Genomic DNA, 17,500 nt, shown 5'->3' on the forward strand with positions numbered 1-17,500 from the left:
GACACACAGACACACAGACAAACACTCACACACACACACACACACACACACACATACACACACACACACACACACACACACACACACACATACACACACACACACACACACACACACACACACACACACACACAAACCCACACTCAAACACACAGTAATACACACACACACAGAAATACACACAGAAACACACACACACACATTCAGTCACGCACACACACACACGCACACACACACACACACACACACACACTCACACAGATTAAAGACTTTGTTTCTCTTTTTCAGATGACGCGACCCATTCAGGTGAAGCCTGCTGACAGTGAGAGCCGGGGAGGTAAAAGTTCCTTCTTTTTTCCTTCATTGTGTGTGTGTGTGTGTGTTTGTGTGTGTGTGTGTGTGTGTGTGTGTGTGTGTGTGTGTGTGTGTGTATGTGTGAGTCTGAGTCTGAGTCTGAGTCTGAGTGTGAGTGTGAGTGTGAGTGTGAGTGTGAGTGTGAGTTTTGTGTTTGTGTTTGTGTTTGTTATCTCTTTAAATTTCCAACCAGAAAGATACCTCTTCTTTTTTAGTGGGGCCTTCCACTAGATCAGGGGTTTCAAAATCAAATACACAGAGGGCCAAAATTAAAAACTGGGTCCAATCCGAGGGCTGGACATATTCAATATTTATTATATTCACAATAATATTATATTTTTCATATATGAACTAAAATAAAGCAATAAAGCAATGTCAAGCTTGCCTTCACAGCAGCCTCACTTTGTGATTTGGCTTTTACGAGCACAGTCTGCTGTGACACCAGCCTTCTTTTCAACTCCTCTACCTTCTGGAGCTTCTGTGTCATGTCCAGATGTTTGTACTTCTTTTTTACAGCCACATCGACAAACAGGTTTGCCCTTTACATCAGTCATATATTCAAAGTCCACCTTTCGTTTGGCCATGTTTAGGGGGAGAGATTGGAAGATACACTTTGACTTCAGGTGATGAGGCTGCAGACAGTGGGCCAAGGGCTCGTGCTTGAGCGCCTACATTGATGTAGGCTACCAATGTGGTGGCAGTGCATTGTGGGACTTGCAGTATTAGCAGTGTGTGTGACATATAGAGGCCGCAGCACGCAGCTCTGATAGACATTAGATATAATCTGGCAGGCGTTGAGATTGACACGTGCACTAGATATACACACACACACACGCACACATACTCACACACACACACACACACTCACACACAAACACACATACTCTAGCACTCGTACACACACTCGTACTCAGACACACACACACATACACACACATTCATACTCACACAAACACACTTGTACTCACACACTTGTAGTTACACACACACACACATGCACACACATACACACATTTATAGTCACACAAACACATACATACTCACCCACTTTTACTCACACACAAACACACCTACACACACATACGTAGACATGCTCTTTCACACATACACACATACATACACACACCTACACACACCTACACAGGCTGTTTTGCTGGCTCAGGGAAGCCTCTGTGCTGACGTGTTAAATAGTCTGTGCTGGTTGAGAATGGTGTGGGTGTGGACAGGTTAAATGTGGGATCAAACACAACACACACACACACACACACACACACACACACACACACACACACACACACAGACAACGTGTTAAACACTCTGTGCTGGTTGAGAATGGTGTGGGTGTGGACAGGTTAAATGTGGGATCAAACACAACACACACACACACACACACACACACACACACACACACACACACACACACACACACACACACACACACACACACACACACACAGACAACGTGTTAAACGTCCTGTGCAGGCTGAGAAGGGTGTGGGTGTGGGCAGGTTAAAGGTGGCATTCTTTGAAGGCGGCTCACAAAGGCTGGATCAGAACCACAGGGGACCCTGATGCTGCAGCTGTAAACGGGATGGATGATGCTGCGGGTGGCCGGTTCCGCTCGTTTCTGCATGCATTATGGATGTGTGTGTGTGTGTGTGTGTGTGTGTGTGTGTGTGTGTGTGTGTGTGTGTGTGTGTGTGTGTGTGTGTGTGTGTTAGAGATGCGCGGATGGGCTATTATTTCATCAGCAACCGCATCACAAAACGCATGATCCGTCCGCCATCCATCTGCACCCATTTTTTTTGACCAATTTTCAAAACCGCATCCGTCCGCCCTCCGCCTGTTGTTTTTAGGTATAGATATTTAATATAAGGATAAAGTCCCTAGTATGATAGCCTATTGACTATGTTGTTGCCTATCCCCAGAAGTCAGTGAAGTGACGTCTGTCTCCGATCGATGCACAGGGAGAAAAATAAATAAATAGCCAAGCACATTGGCAAACCTGACCTTACCATAGGCTAGTAGGCCTACATTTTTTATCATTGTAATAAAACGCAATTTGGTACACCATTTAAATATGGTAATATAGCCTACTGTTTTGTTTTTTTTGCAAAATGAAAGAAAGCCTATTAAGGAAACCCCAACACTTGCATGCTTGCCTTGCAAATCAAAGTTTTCCGACAATTTTTCTTACCTTCTTTCTTAGCTGTTGATGGTACTGAGCTAGAAGTTTAACTTTCTGAACATCTCGCGCTGCCAATGCCCAATGTCACCTCTGAGTCAAATCACTCCATCATCTCTTTGAAATTCCTTATTACACGAGTGGTAGGCTACAATGACTGGCTGTTTTAAAATATAACTAATAGCCTAACGAAACAAAATAACCCAGGCAGTTTCATCTACGACACGTTAAGGCTTTAAGGCTTCTTCCAATACTGAAACTTTTTTGCTTCCTTTGCTTGCTTTGTATGCATACACGGAACTAGGCCAATTTACTGCCTGATGAAAATTGGATTATTTCAAAATGTGCTTGGATGTAGGTAACGTCATTTAACAATGTGTATATATTTTGAATTTCGTTGGGTAAGCTGCCAACCGCCCGAGTTGAATTAAAATATAATTTTTTGTCACGTCGTCCGCCCGAACTGCGGTTTAACCGCGGAGTCCGCGGCTGCGACCGCCAACCGCGCATCTCTAGTGTGTGTGTGTGTGTTCCTTTTTGTTCTGGAACCAGTTCTGGGCTCATGACACGTTTCAAGTTCGGTTTGTGTGTGTTCTGTGAGGAATGTAGTGTGTGTTCTGTGAGGGATCTAGTGTGTGTTCTGTGAGGAATGTAGTGTGTGTTCTGTGAGGGATCTAGTGTGTGTTCTGTGAGGGATCTAGTGTGTGTTCTGTGAGGGATCTAGTGTTTGTTCTGTGAGGAATCTAGTGTGCGTTCTGTGAGGGATCTAGTATGTGTTCTGTGATGGATATAGTGTGTGTTCTGTGAGGAATCTAGTGTGCGTTCTGTGAGGGATCTAGTATGTGTTCTGTGATGGATATAGTGTGTGTTCTGTGAGGAATCTAGTGTGCGTTCTGTGAGGGATCTAGTGTGTGTTCTGTGAGGGATCTAGTGTGCGTTCTGTGAGGGATCTAGTATGTGTTCTGTGATGGATATAGTGTGTGTTCTGTGAGGAATCTAGTGTGCGTTCTGTGAGGGATCTAGTATGTGTTCTGTGATGGATATAGTGTGTGTTCTGTGAGGGATCTAGTGTGTGTTCTGTGAGGGATCTAGTGTGTGTTCTGTGAGGGATCTAGTGTGTGTTCTGTGAGGAATCTAGTGTGCGTTCTGTGAGGGATCTAGTATGTGTTCTGTGATGGATATAGTGTGTGTTCTGTGAGAGATCTAGTGTGTGTTCTGTGAGGGATCTAGTGTGTTGTTCCCCTACAGGAACTCTTTTACGCCTCATTAGAACTCACAGGCTGTTTTATTTTGTCATGTTCTGAATTCAGGTCGCAATCAAAGAACCCAATTATTAGTCTACGTCACTTGTAGGTCTGTAGTTCAGCATCGCCATGGAAACAGAAAAGCTGAAAAAGCCAATCAGGAGGCCGTTCTTGATAGAGTCCGCACCACCCAGGAAGAGGGTGATATTGGGTTGTGATTGGTTGTGCTTGTAATTTTTTTGTAAAAAAAAGAAAAAAAAAGAGAAATGTAATGTAGAAATATAAAGCATAAAAATAGAAAATGCCTACAGTAGAGATGTCATGAGAAGTTTGATTAGTGGTCAATAATATTTGCCAGAAATGGTTATGGAAATTCACTGGAGGCCATCTTTAGCAGTCAATTCATATTAAAATAAAAACTCCACATTCATGTATTTTCAATAATGCCGTGTGATTGAGCAGTCACACTAATGGCACTAGCTAAGGGACCTACGATTACGCACGCACGCACGCAGGCGCATACACACACACACACACACACACACACACACACACACACACACACACACACACACACACACACAGAGCACATACAGAGAGAGGGAGACCTCATGAAAGGTACAGACCACTGAAATATGCATGAGATGGTACGCATGACATTGTACCCTGCTCAACCGGAGTGGATAATGTGTATGCAGTAGTGTGTGTCTATATGTTTATCTATCTATGTGTGTTTCTGTGTGCGTGTGATGAAAGGCCCAGACTGAGTGTGTGTGTGTGTGTGTGTGTTTGTACTGTCAAGTGTACGGTTTTGAGAGTCCCATGTGCTTCTCTCTGAATGGAGAGTGAGAGTGTGTGTGTGGTAGATGTGTGTGTGTAGATGTGTCTGTGGGTTGCATCAATGAGTGGTGTAAGCTGTCATCCCAATCCATATGATAATCAGGAGCTCTTTGAGTGCTCAACCTCTCCTCTCCTCTCCTCTCCTCTCCTCTCAGACTCCTCTCCTTCATTTCCTCTTCTTTCAGCTCCTCCTATTCCCCCTCTTCTTGCCTCTTCTCTCCTTCCCTCACTCTCTCCCTCTTCTTGCCTCTCTCTCCTTCCCTCACTCTCTCCATCTCCTTGCCTCTTCTCTCCTTCCCTCACTCTCTTCCTCGTCTTTCCTTTCCTCTCTTCTCCCTTTGCTCTCTCTCTCTTCTTTCCTCTCTTCTCCTCCATTTGCTCTCACTCGCTCATCTTTCTTCTCTTCTCCTCCTTTTGCTCTTACTCTCTTCTTCCCTCTTTTCTTCTCTGCTTTCCTCTCTTGTCCTTCCTTTGCTCTCAGTCTCTCTTCTTTCCTCTCCTCTTCTCTTCTTTCTTCTCTTTTCCTCTCCTCTCCTTGGCTTTCCTTTACTCACCTCGCTTTCTTTTTGCTCTCTCTTTCCTGCAGTTGTATTTGGCCTCACCCTCTCCTACAGCCTCTCTTCTTTCTGTCATGGTGTGCGTGTGTGTGTGTGTGTGTATGTGTGTGTTTGCGTTTCTATATGTGTATGTGTGTGTGAGTGTGTGTGTGTTTGGATGTCGGTCTTTGTCTGGATGTGGATGTGTGGATGTACTCTAAGAGAGATAGAGTTTGTGTGTGTGTGTGTGTGTGTATGTGTGTGTGTGTGCTTGCATGTGTGTGTGTTGTGTGGTATATCGGAATGATAGTGTTATAACTTAACAGCCACCCTCTTTACCTCTGGACCCTCATCTGTCACAAGCAGCCAGAGACTGAAGTGTATGAGTAGTGTGTTGTTGCTAATCTATTTATTGTGTGTGTGTGTGTGTGTATGGGTGTGGGTGTCTGTGTGTGCATGTGTGCGTGTGTGCGTGTGTGCGTGTGTGCGTGTGTGCGTGTGTGTGTGTGTGTGTGAGTGTGTGAGTGTGTGTGAGTGTGTGTGTGTGTGTGTGTGTGTGTGTGTGTGTGTGTGTGTGTGTGTGTGTGTGTGTGTGTGTGTGTGTGAGTGTGTGTGTGAGTGTGTGAGTGTGTGTGTGGGAGAGAGAGTGCTATAGCTAGGGGCCTTTTCCTATATGCTTGCATTCTAAAGACACAGCTGTCACAGTAGATTACACCCTCACATCCTTGTGTGCTGGAGCCCTGACAGCAGCAGTAAGATTCACCAATGACACATCAAGACTCATCAGCCAGAGACTGAAGTGTATGAGTAGAGTGTTGTTGCTAATCTATTTATTGTGTGTGTGTGTGTGTGTGTGTGTGTTTGTGTGTGTGTGTGTGTGTGTGTGTGTGTGTTTGTGTGTGTGTGTGTGGGAGTATGTGTTTGTGTGTTTGTGTGTTTGTGAGTCCTGTCCTTTTGTGCATTTTTGTATGTGTGTGTCAGTATTTGGATATGTGTGTGTGTGTGTATTTAGAGGTGTGGTTGTGTATTTCCCCTTCTCCACACAACCCTCCCCCTTCCCCCCTTCCTATCTCCTCCCGGCCGACCTCAAGCAGATGGGTCCCCCCTTATGTGCCATGGTTCTGCTTAAGTTTTCTTCCTGATTAACAGGGAGTTTTCCTTGCCCCTGTTGCCATTGTGCTTGCTCTAAGCAGTGGTGGAAGAAGTACTGAAGTTTAGTACTTACGTAAAAGTACAAGTACCCAGGAAAATGAAAGTAAAAGTAAAAGTAAAAGTACTTACGCAATGGGTTGTCTCTCAATGTCTAGGCTGTGCCATTTTGATAAAGAAATAGCGATTGGTAATAAATGCCTCTACATATGTCACTACTAGTAATAATTATAAGCAACAACATTTGTTAATTGGAAAGGTTGGTGTACTTATTGGGCCTATTGTCTGTAATACTGTTCACACTCTATCTTACAATTCCGCAGATGACAAGTTAATACCATTAAGCCAAACCAATAAAGACACAATTTTATACCTTTTAATCTTTTATTTAATTGTAAACGTGTAAACAAATGGAGTTGTTAAACTGGTCAATGCAGAGTTTTGTGCTCTATTGATTGCAGAAAAGGAAAAAAATAACATATTGAGTAACCCAAGACTAGGCATTAGGTTTGCATGCCAGGCAATAACCAGTCAATAAAAAAGGCAAATCTTCACGTTAGCTTGACATTGCTAAACTACCAGCTTTATCTTACCACTAAGTTAAATAAATAATCAAGGTACAATCGTGTTATTTTGATACTATTGCTGTATGTCAACATGTATTTTGCTAGATAACAGTATAAAATCATGTCAGTAACCGCATACGATATGCAAAAGTCATAGACATTAACTTAGCATACCAAGAACTCCGAATAACTCAACCTGTTTCTCCAAATTTGAAGGCGAATTTTTGAAGGCTAGCAACTCCTTTTTTGAGGTAGACAGGAAACACACTGAAACCTCCACGAGTTATTCTTGGGGCCTCTGAACTTGAACATGTCATCAGATGAGGCTGACTCTTAATCCATGCTGAAAAGTTGTTTGTTAGTCAGGCTGTTTGTCGAATGTTTAAGCAAAACAGGCAAGGCTACCGTAGTGCTGCTGCCAAATACACACTCTGCCTGTCATTGGAGCTGATAGAGCCACCTGATTGGCTGAAATGTCCCAAAGCAACGCAATCCATATTTTTGTGTAGGCAACATTTTGGCGAAACTGTGTTCATAAAATGTAACGAATAACGACACATATTGTAGAAATGTAGCGGAGTAAAAGTATAGATAATAGCTGCAAAATGTAACGAAGTAAAAGTAAGAAGTGTGCACTATTATTTTTACTTAAGTAAAGTACAGATACGTAAAAAGTACAGTACAGTAACGAAGTAAAAATACTTCGTTACATTCCACCACTGGCTCTAAGGGGGTTCAGGCTCTGGGCTCTGTAAAGAGCTTTGAGACAATTGTATTGTTCCTGCGCTATATAAGTACAATTGAATTGAAGTGAATTGAATTGTGTTAGTCCGGTGTTATTGCAGTCTGTGTTTGTCAGGTGTTATTGCGGTCTGTGTAAGTCTGGTGTATTTGCTGTTATTTTGGTCTTTGATAGTCTGGTGTAAGTCTTGGGGGAGCTAATCAGGAAGCTGGTGTTTTAGTGTGTGTGTGTGTGTGTTAGGTCTTGAGTGTGAGCTGGGGTTGTGTGCGTGAGTGTGTGTGTGTGTGCGTGAGTGTGTGTGTGTGTGTGTGTGTGTGTGTGTGTGTGTGTGTGTGTGTGTGTGTGTGTGTGTGCGTGCGTGCGTGCGTGCGTGCGTGCGTGCGTGCGTGCGTGTGTGCGTGCGTGCGTGCGTGCGTGAGTGTGAGTGCTAGTCTGGGAGCGGGTGTTTTAGTGTGTGCACCACTTATAGTCATACTGCTGGATCGCATTGCACCCACAAATTACTACACTGCTGTCTAAGCTCCCCTCATGTGTGATCAACAGATCAATAGTGTGATCAATAGATGTGATCAATAGATGTGTAGCGTGATCAATAGCGTACTGTACACATTACATCACTGTCACAGACATGATAGGGACGTGGTTGCATTAGTAAAAAACTAAGGTTCAGCGAAGAGGAGAAAGATATATTGGTTCACGTTCGCTCAATCACTGAACCTGATTCAATGGGCATGCGGTTATATTGTTGTTCTGCCCGCCATCACCTACAGCGAGATGTTTAAAAGAACACGATTATAAAGAATATGCTATTGGTGGCATTAATGCATAAACTGTCTATTATAACAATAAAGATGTGTACATGGCGAGATTAATAAATTCTACAAGGGACAATATATCCCCACTGAAACAAATACATTTACCAAGTAGACAGGCCTCTCCAAAATCACCGTTGCTCAATCATAGATAGATGGCAATATTCTGGAAGATAAAACTGTCAAGGACAGATCCAGGGTATTTGGCTACCACGTTAGTAATGGTCATGTTGGCATCACATATGACCTGGACATTCATTGAATATGTGTGCTTTCTGTTTCGGTAAATATGTTCGTGGATTGAAGGTGGGACTGTTTGCATGTGGGTGCAATCAAGGAGGGTTCGATGTCGTCTCTGATCCGGTCCAGTAATTGAAGTATTGCGTGGTTGGTTAACCTGTACCGTCTAATGATTTGTGGTTCGCTTAACTGAAAAAGTGTTATATGAGTTGAAAAAATTCTTTCTGTGCGCTGTCTCTGTCTTCTTTCTTCGCCTTGCTCTTATAACTGCTGCCATATCAACGTTTTCAGACTCAATGGAAATGCGCTTCCTAGTTAAGACGTGCTTTTATGAGGCGGAGAATTAGCCCGCAAATTAGAGACGTGTGTGCTCGCAAGGTAGTTTTAGTAAATACCACGCAATACATTATTAGGCACACTTAACTTCTCTCCTCCCATATATTTGCGCTTCACGCCCAGGTTTCTTATACCCTGCCATCTCGTTGCACTTCACACCCACAAAGCGTTAAAATGTGCCTCTACTCAAATGCGCCTCCTTTGTAAATACCGTTTTATGTTTACGACCGCTATTTTGCGCCTGAATTGGGTGAAATCCTGTTAGTAAATCAGGCCCTTAGTGTCCTCCATACATTGTCTTAGGTATAGATGCTGCAGTGGTTTGGCATCAATACCTTTAGTTATGAATTACGTAAATACAGCAATTAAGTCTCTAAGTCTCTCTCAATTATCATTTGATGCACCCAAACACACACTCACCCACACACACACACACACACACACACACACACACTCACCCAGCCACCATTCCTGACTGCCCTGAGAAAAAGCCTCCCTCACTGAGAAACAGCCTCTATCTGTCTGGAGTGAACAAAGCTAAGGCATCTCTTTAAAGTGCGGTTCCTGCCCTACAACCAAACAAGCCCTCAGAGGATGGAGGAGAGGCAGTGTCTAGACTGAAAAACTTTACCCTGACGCAGAAGTTGCACTGTTAGTATTTTAGTTTAGTTTAGTTCCTGTCTCTGATAATATCCCAGCAGGTACACTACACACACAGAAACACACACACACAAACAACACACACACAGGCACACACACAACATACACACACACAGAAACACACACACAGAAACACAAACAACATACACTACACTCACACAGAAACACACTCACAAACAACACACACACAGACACACAAGCAACATATACTCACACAGACACACACATACACACACACACACACACACACACACACACAGAAACACATACAGAAACAACACACACACAGGCGCACAAACACACACACACACACACACACACAAACAACATACTCACACAAACATACACACAGACACACAGACACACACACACACACACACACACACACACACACACACACACACACACACACAGGCACACACACACACAGAAAGACACATACTGTATACAGACACACACACTCACACTCAAAACAGCAGGAGAAGCTAGGGATGATTTAGTCTGTTGTTTCACAAATAATAAAACAGAAATAATACCTTAAGATGCATGTGTTATTCACATGTGGGTTTATGACAGTCAAATATATAGGCAGGAGTCGAGGCATTTATGTATACGCACACACATACACACAAACAAAACTGTGTTTGAGGGGGATGTGGGATATTTTCCATCTGCCGTAGGGTAACAGAGGTGACTCCATTAACCTGGTGATCATGCTAAGCACACACCCACGCAAACACACACAAACGCACACACACACACACACACACACACACACACACACACACACATATAGTCTCATATACACACACACTCACAGACTCAGACAAACATATACACCAACACATACACGCACACAGACACACAGGCCCAAACACACACACACACACACACACACATAAGCACTAAACAGCAGGAGTGGGCTAATAAGGTGTTGTGTCTGAGAGCATATATATATATATATATATATATATATAGAGAGAGAGAGAGAGAGAGAGAGAGAGAGAGAGATATTGCATTGCATTCCATGGACAGCGCTGTAGCTAGCGAGGACACAGACGGATCCACCCTGTAGCGCATCAGCACCATGGACAGCGCTGTAGCTAGAACGGACACAGAGAGAGGACAGAGGAGCCATGTAGCAGTAGTGCACACATTAGTACACTGCATCAGCGTATGCACTATATGCCTGATAACACCTGATAAGGAAGTAGCACCATGGACAGTGTCTTGGCTACAGAGTGAACCGAGGGTGAGATCAATACACTACTACAAGACTGGGCTGCCTCATAATGGTCCCGATGACATCAATACACGACTACAAGAATGGGATGCTGAACCATGTTCCTGATCATCTTTGTTAACAGCAATAGAGTAACAGTTCATGTTTGAGAGGACACATTTCATACCGTGTGCTTGCTTGTGTAACAATCCTGTTGTTGATTGGTTGTTGTTGGTGCTAAACGGTTCTTGGTGACCCAAGAAGACAGAGAGAGAGAGAAAGAGAGAGAGAAACAGAGAAAGAGAGAGTTTATCCACAAACAAAGAGAGAGTCAGAAACACAGACAGAGAACAAGAAGCAGTCATGTTTTGATCAAGGGGCCTGTGCCAGCAGTAAAGTTCTCTCTTTAGGGTTCATCACCTCCCAACAGTTTCTTCTTTGTTCTCAAGCAGCACTTTCCCCTAAATGAGACAAACACACATAAGCGAAAGGCGTTATATTCCCAAAGTAGAGGCCCATTATTCAATGTCTAGACTGTGGTTAGATAACAGGCCCTTTGCAGCGCGAGTATGCTTGGGATTCCCAGTGTTAAACTGATGCCTCTCAGACTACTGATTCCCAGTGTTAAACTGCTGCCTCTCAGACTACTGATTCCCAGTGTTAAACTGCTGCCTCTCAGACTACTGATTCCTGCGTAATTACTTGGCTATCTATCTATCTTACATAAGGCACAGGTAAGGGGGTGATAAATATTGCACCTCTACATACACACATATAGTGTGTGTGAGTGTGTGTGTGTGTGTGTGTGTGTGTGTGTGTGTGTGTGTGTGTGTGTGTGTGTGTGTGTGTGTGTGTGTGTGTGTGTGTGTGTGTGTGTGTGTGTGTGTGTGTGTGGCTCAAATGAAGGGGATACACGACTTCACCATGTGAAGGAGAGCAGAAGAGGGAAACAGAGAGGAGAAGAGAAGAGAAGAGGATTGGAGAAGAGAGGAATGAGAGAAGTGGGAGAGAAGAGGGAGAGAAAAGAGAGGAGGAGCAGAAGAGAGGAGAAGAGAAGATATAAAAAGAAAGGAGATGAGAAGGGGGAGAGACGACCAGAGAAGGAGAGGGAAACAAAGAAGAGAAAAGAAACGGGGATGAGAGGATTTGGAGAGGAGGGAGAGAACTGGAGAGGGGAAGCGAGAGTAGAAGAGGAAGAGAGGAGGAAAGGGGAAGAAAGGAAAGGAGAAGAAAGGAGAAGATAATAGATGAAATGAGAGGAGCTAGATGAGTGAAGAAGTGGGAGAGAAGAGAAGAGAATAACAGGGGAAGAGAAGAGACAAGAGGAGAGAAGGGGAGAAGAAGAGGAGAACAGGCAGAGGAGAGGAGAAGAGAGGAGTGGGGAAGGGGGAGAGAAGAGGAGAGAAGGTGGAGAAGGCAAGAGGAGAGGGGAAGAAAAAAGGAGAGGAGAGTTCTAAAGCAATCATCAGCTTATTAACTTTCCCTCGAACGAATCCTTTGAACTGTCACTGGAGTCTAGACAGAGTGTTACATAACAGGACCTCTGCCTCCTCTCTAAATCCAGCATGACAATATGATCTCTGTTCTCATTTGCCTCCTGCTCTCACCCACACACACATACACACAAACACACACACACACACACACACATACACACACACACACACACACACACACACACACATACACATGGTTGACTTGATAAAATGGCCTTTCTAGGAGAAACTGACCACAGGCAGAAGAGAGGGAGAGAAAGAGAGAGAGAGAGAGAGACACACACACAGACACATACACACACACACACACACACACACACACACACACACACACACACACACACTGTTGAATGAATCGTAAAAATGTGAACACGCCAGCCACAAGATTGATCCATATACTGATTATCATTTAACAAATGCATGCTTACTGAAATTTCTTGAGTCATGTTTAACAAACCTATACTAGAAAATGCATTTCCTGAAGGAAATACCAGTGCATGAAATGCAAAGGTTAAGAAAGGAAGAAGAAAAGAAAGAAGAGTGAAAGAAGGAAAGAAGAAAGGAAAGAAGAGTGTAAGAAGGAAAGAAGAGTGAAGAAAGGAAAGAAAAGTGGAAGAAGGAAAGAAGAGTGGATGAAGGAAAAAAGAAAGGCAAGAAGAGTGGAAGAAGGAAAGACAAAAGGAAAGAAGAGTGAAGAAAGGAGAGAAGAGTGGAAGAGGGAAAGAAGAAAGGAAAGAAGAGTGAAAGAAGGAAAGAAGAAAAGAAAGAAGAGTGAAGAAAGGAAAGAAGAGTGGAAGAAGGAAAGAAGAAAAGAAAGAAGAGTGAAATAATGAAAGAAGAAAGGAAAGAAGAGTGAAGGAAGGAAAGAAGAGTGGAAGAAGGAAATAAGGAAAGAAAGAAGAGTGAAAGAAGGAAAGAAGAAAGGAAAGAAGAGTGTAAGAAGGAAAGAAGAGTGAAGTGGGAAAGAAAAGTGGAAGAAGGAAAGAAGAGTGGATGAAGGAAAAAAGAAAGGCAAGAAGAGTGGAAGAAGGAAAGAAAAATGGAAGAAGAAAATAAGAAAGGAAAGAAGAGTGGAAGAAGGAAAGAAGAGTGAACAAGAGTGGCTCTGGATGAAGAGATAAAGAGAGAGTGAAAATATTGAAAAAAGGAGATAAAAATGGAGTGAAGAAGAGAGATTGAGTGTGAGAGAAAGTTGACAGAGAGAAAGATGGAGAGATGGAGAGAAAAAAAAAATAGAGAATGGATGGTGTCTTAATGTTCCTAGTTACAGTTAAATTGAGAGGGACAGAGAGAGAAGAGGTTCTTTGGATTTGGCACAGGTGTCAGTGAAGCATACTAAGGCAGAAGGCAGTAACTTCTATGTTAAAGCTCAGTGGTATGATAACAATGGAATAATGACCCTATTAATTAATCAGTAGTAATACTATTTCATTTATCACAATTACCAATACAATGATTATCACACACACACACACACACACACACACACACACACACACACACACACCATTGAATTATCACATTAAGCACATAAAACAATGAACTTGAATTGTCACATGAAACACATAAAACATCTATGTCAGTCCATTGGGGTGTGTGTGTGTGTGTGTGTGTGTGTGTGTGTGTGTGTGTGTGTGTGTGTGTGTGTGTGTGTGTGTGTGTGTGTGTGTGAGAGAGAGAGAGAGAGAGAGAGAGAGAGAGAGAGAGAGAGAGAGAGAGAACGATAGAGAATGAGGCCCATTTTCCCCCTCCACATGCCCCCGCTCGCCAAGCGAAGTTACCCGATTTAGATGCACCTTTTTCGGACTAGCCACAGGCACTGGGTGGGGGAATAGCCCGATAGCTTAGCATATCTGCCATGCAATTCTAATGGTAATGCTACCTAGCTTGGTATGCTAACTGTCGGTAGCCTATACATCGTGAAATCAACCAAAATACTGATGTCACTGGCTTTAATTTGATAATGGCATGTTAGTAGTACATTTAATATCAGTACATTTGTTTAATTACTGCTGATATTTTACAAATACGTCAAAAACTCATTTTTGACCAAACTTGAAGTTACGGTCTTTTGCCTTAGCACGGCAGAGTAAAGCACAGGTGCAAGCCAGTTTAAAGACCCTATTATGATGTCATAATGGCCCAATGTAAGTCAATGGGAGACATTTATATTCGTTTTTCTTTAATATTTTAAAAAGTATAAAGTTTAGAAAAGTGAAAAATACATAGCATAAGTGTCGTTTACAAGACCTACGCGACAAAGTTTGAATGAAGTTTCTACGTTAAGTGGTTCGGGCTGAATTAATCGCAGAAAAAGGTAACAAGAATAAGAAGAAGAAGAAGAAGAAGAAGAAGCCTAGGAATAACAATACAGGGCATTTCATGCACTGTAATAATCTATGCTTGCTGAAAAACTGCTTTAATAGTGAACTATGCTTACATACTGTGTGAAAAGAGGTTTTGAAGTGAACACCTTATGTAGAACAATGTATGTGTTTAAGTGCTGTTATAATTTTGAGTGTCTTTAGAAAAAGGGGAAGTGTTCGTTGGGCCCCTGAGTGTCAGGAAATGTGTGGTCAGGTCAGTTGGAGGCGAACACATGCTGTTGGTGAAGAAAATTAACACGTGTTTGTTAAAGTATGACATAGAGAAAAAGGCAATGAGCAGTCTAACAAAGTCTATTATGTATGACCTAAAAAGGAAAGGTCTGTGACTTGGGAGGAAGTAGACTGGGGATAAAAAGGGGAGACGCTGTGAGCTTTGAGTTTTTTGAGCTTATTTTTTGCTGGAGCTAGTCGACAATACATCTTTGAGGTACTAATTAATACCACAAACCCGATTCTGACTCTTTCAATGGGGGGGTAACTCCCCCCGCACTTGCTACACGCCGTACCTTAGTTCATCTGCTACGAACCAGCATCCTGTTTTTGGAACGAGTCACCCGTAAGAGACCGGGACTCCTCTGAAACAGAAACCCTGGCAGCAGTGAGAAAAGTTATGTTTTCCTTCTCTTTCACGATAGAAAGAGAATACGAATAGGTGAACTCGTGAGAGACCTGGGATCCTGTTCGTATCTCGACTAAAACACACTTTTTGGAGTATGACATGATTTTCTGAACTGGTCTGTTTTTTGATGCGTGTGACACAGTGCCATAGTGATTGATTGTGAGAGCTGTCGAAAAGGCTCTCAGCGTCGAAAAGCAAGCAATTAATTATTATAGGAGGTCACAAAGGATCGTATCTTCAACGCACACACACACACACACACACACACACACACACACACACACACACACACACACAGAGGCACAGACACTCACACACACACAGACACAGACACAGACACAGACACACACACACACACAGACACACACAGACACAGACACAGACACAGACACAGACACAGACACAGACACACACACACACACACACACACACACACACAGACACAGACACAGACACACACACACACACACACACACACACACAGCCACAGCCACAGACACAGACACAGACACAGAAACAAACACACACACACACACACACACACACAGCCACAGCCACACACACACACACACACACACACACACACACACACACACACACACACACACACACACACACACACACACACACACACAGGGAATCTCCCTGTTTCTCTTCTCTCTAGTGTATGTGTGTGAGAGAGAGTGTGTGTGTGTGAGTGTGTGTGTGTGTGTGTGTGTGTGTGTGTGTGTGTGTGTGTAAGAGAGTGTGTGTGTGAGAGAGAGAGACAGAGTGTGTGTGTGTGTGTGTGAGAGAAAGACAGAGTGTGTGTATGTGTGAGAGAGAGTGTGTGTGTGTGTGTGTGTGTGTGTGTGTGTGTGTTTGTGTGTACTGTGATGACTACTTAGCTCAGAGTAGCCATAACACAGGGAAGACACGACACCGTCGGGTAACGTTTTAACAATACAATATTTATTAACAACAGGACAAAAGTCAGTAAGTGATATGGACAGTAAAGTAAAGTGTCATGTAAGTCAGTACGGTAGACTATGTGTAATGCATATAGCTAAGGCAATGAGAATCCTTCATCCAGCGTTTGTAATTTCTTAAAATACTTAACATTTCGTGTGTGCATTTCTCATGGTCTGTCATTTGTAAATCTACAATTAGCGTGTGAAGTGTTGAATCTGCATTTGTGGATCGCCCAATACACGCGTGCAATCCTTCTTCCTATGACGTAATTTTGAGACACATTTTTCGGTTTTGAGACATGTCTTTCTGATCCTCAAAGCCCCCCCCCCCCCCCCTCCTTTTCGACAGTGCCAATCTATCCGGTAGGTGGCAGTGTTGTCCTCTGCCTTGTAGTCAGGTGGCTTAACAACGTGATCGTGAACGGGGTAATAAAAGCATGAAATTTGGCACACAGTTAGCTTTTACGCTACCAAATAATATTAGAAGGGGCTCCCAAGTGAAACTGCTAGTTTTTTCGTTTTAAGGAGATTTTAAGCACATGCCATCTAAGACTTCAAATGACGTATTGATTAAGCATATAGGCCTATTCAGTGAAGCAACAGCTTGGCTCCCCGCTCACGTTTCTATGCGAGAGCACCTCATCTGTCATCATGAGAGTAAAAAACAAGTAATGATAAAATCAAATAAATACTGATATTTTTCTACTGATCTGTGCTGTAAATTTATTTTCTGCAGGATTACAATCATTTCGAGCATTTTTATTATCACAATCTATGAATTTGCGCATGTCCTGTTCAAACAGACAGCAGACAGCGAGACTGTGAGGCAGCGACGAGCTGTGCCTCATCTCAGATTGCGCAGATTTACCCTCCAATACAGCCCTGGATTTAACCTAATATTTTGATCGAACAAGTTGCAATAAAGTGCTCACATTAAGGAAAGTAAGGACTGCGTTCATAACGTGATATAACATTTTAGTTGACGTTGTCCAGGGCCTCTTAGATGTCATGTGCTTAAAATCTCCTTAAAACGAAAAAACGAGCAGTTTCACTTGGGAGCCCCTTCTAATATTATTTGGTAGGGTAAAAGCTAACTGTGTGCCAAATTTCATGCTTTTATCACCCCGGTTACGATCACGTTGTTAAGCCACCTGACTACAAG

General features: G+C 43.0%; 1 protein-coding gene across 1 annotated transcript in view; it reads left to right on the plus strand.

Annotated features, from left to right (window-relative positions):
• The window catches only part of LOC308364420 (CUGBP Elav-like family member 5), a gene marked incomplete at both ends in the record, with an annotated part of 144,493 nt that overhangs the window by 99,787 nt on the left and 27,206 nt on the right, over positions 1 to 17,500 (plus strand). Inside the window, one exon of the mRNA XM_080837546.1 lies at positions 289 to 337. Coding sequence (XP_080693672.1) covers positions 289 to 337 — 49 coding nt within the window. The remainder of the gene's footprint in view (positions 1 to 288; positions 338 to 17,500) is intronic.

This window comes from Sprattus sprattus (assembly GCF_963457725.1).
Source record: "Sprattus sprattus genome assembly, chromosome: 4".
NCBI lineage: Eukaryota > Metazoa > Chordata > Actinopteri > Clupeiformes > Clupeidae > Sprattus > Sprattus sprattus.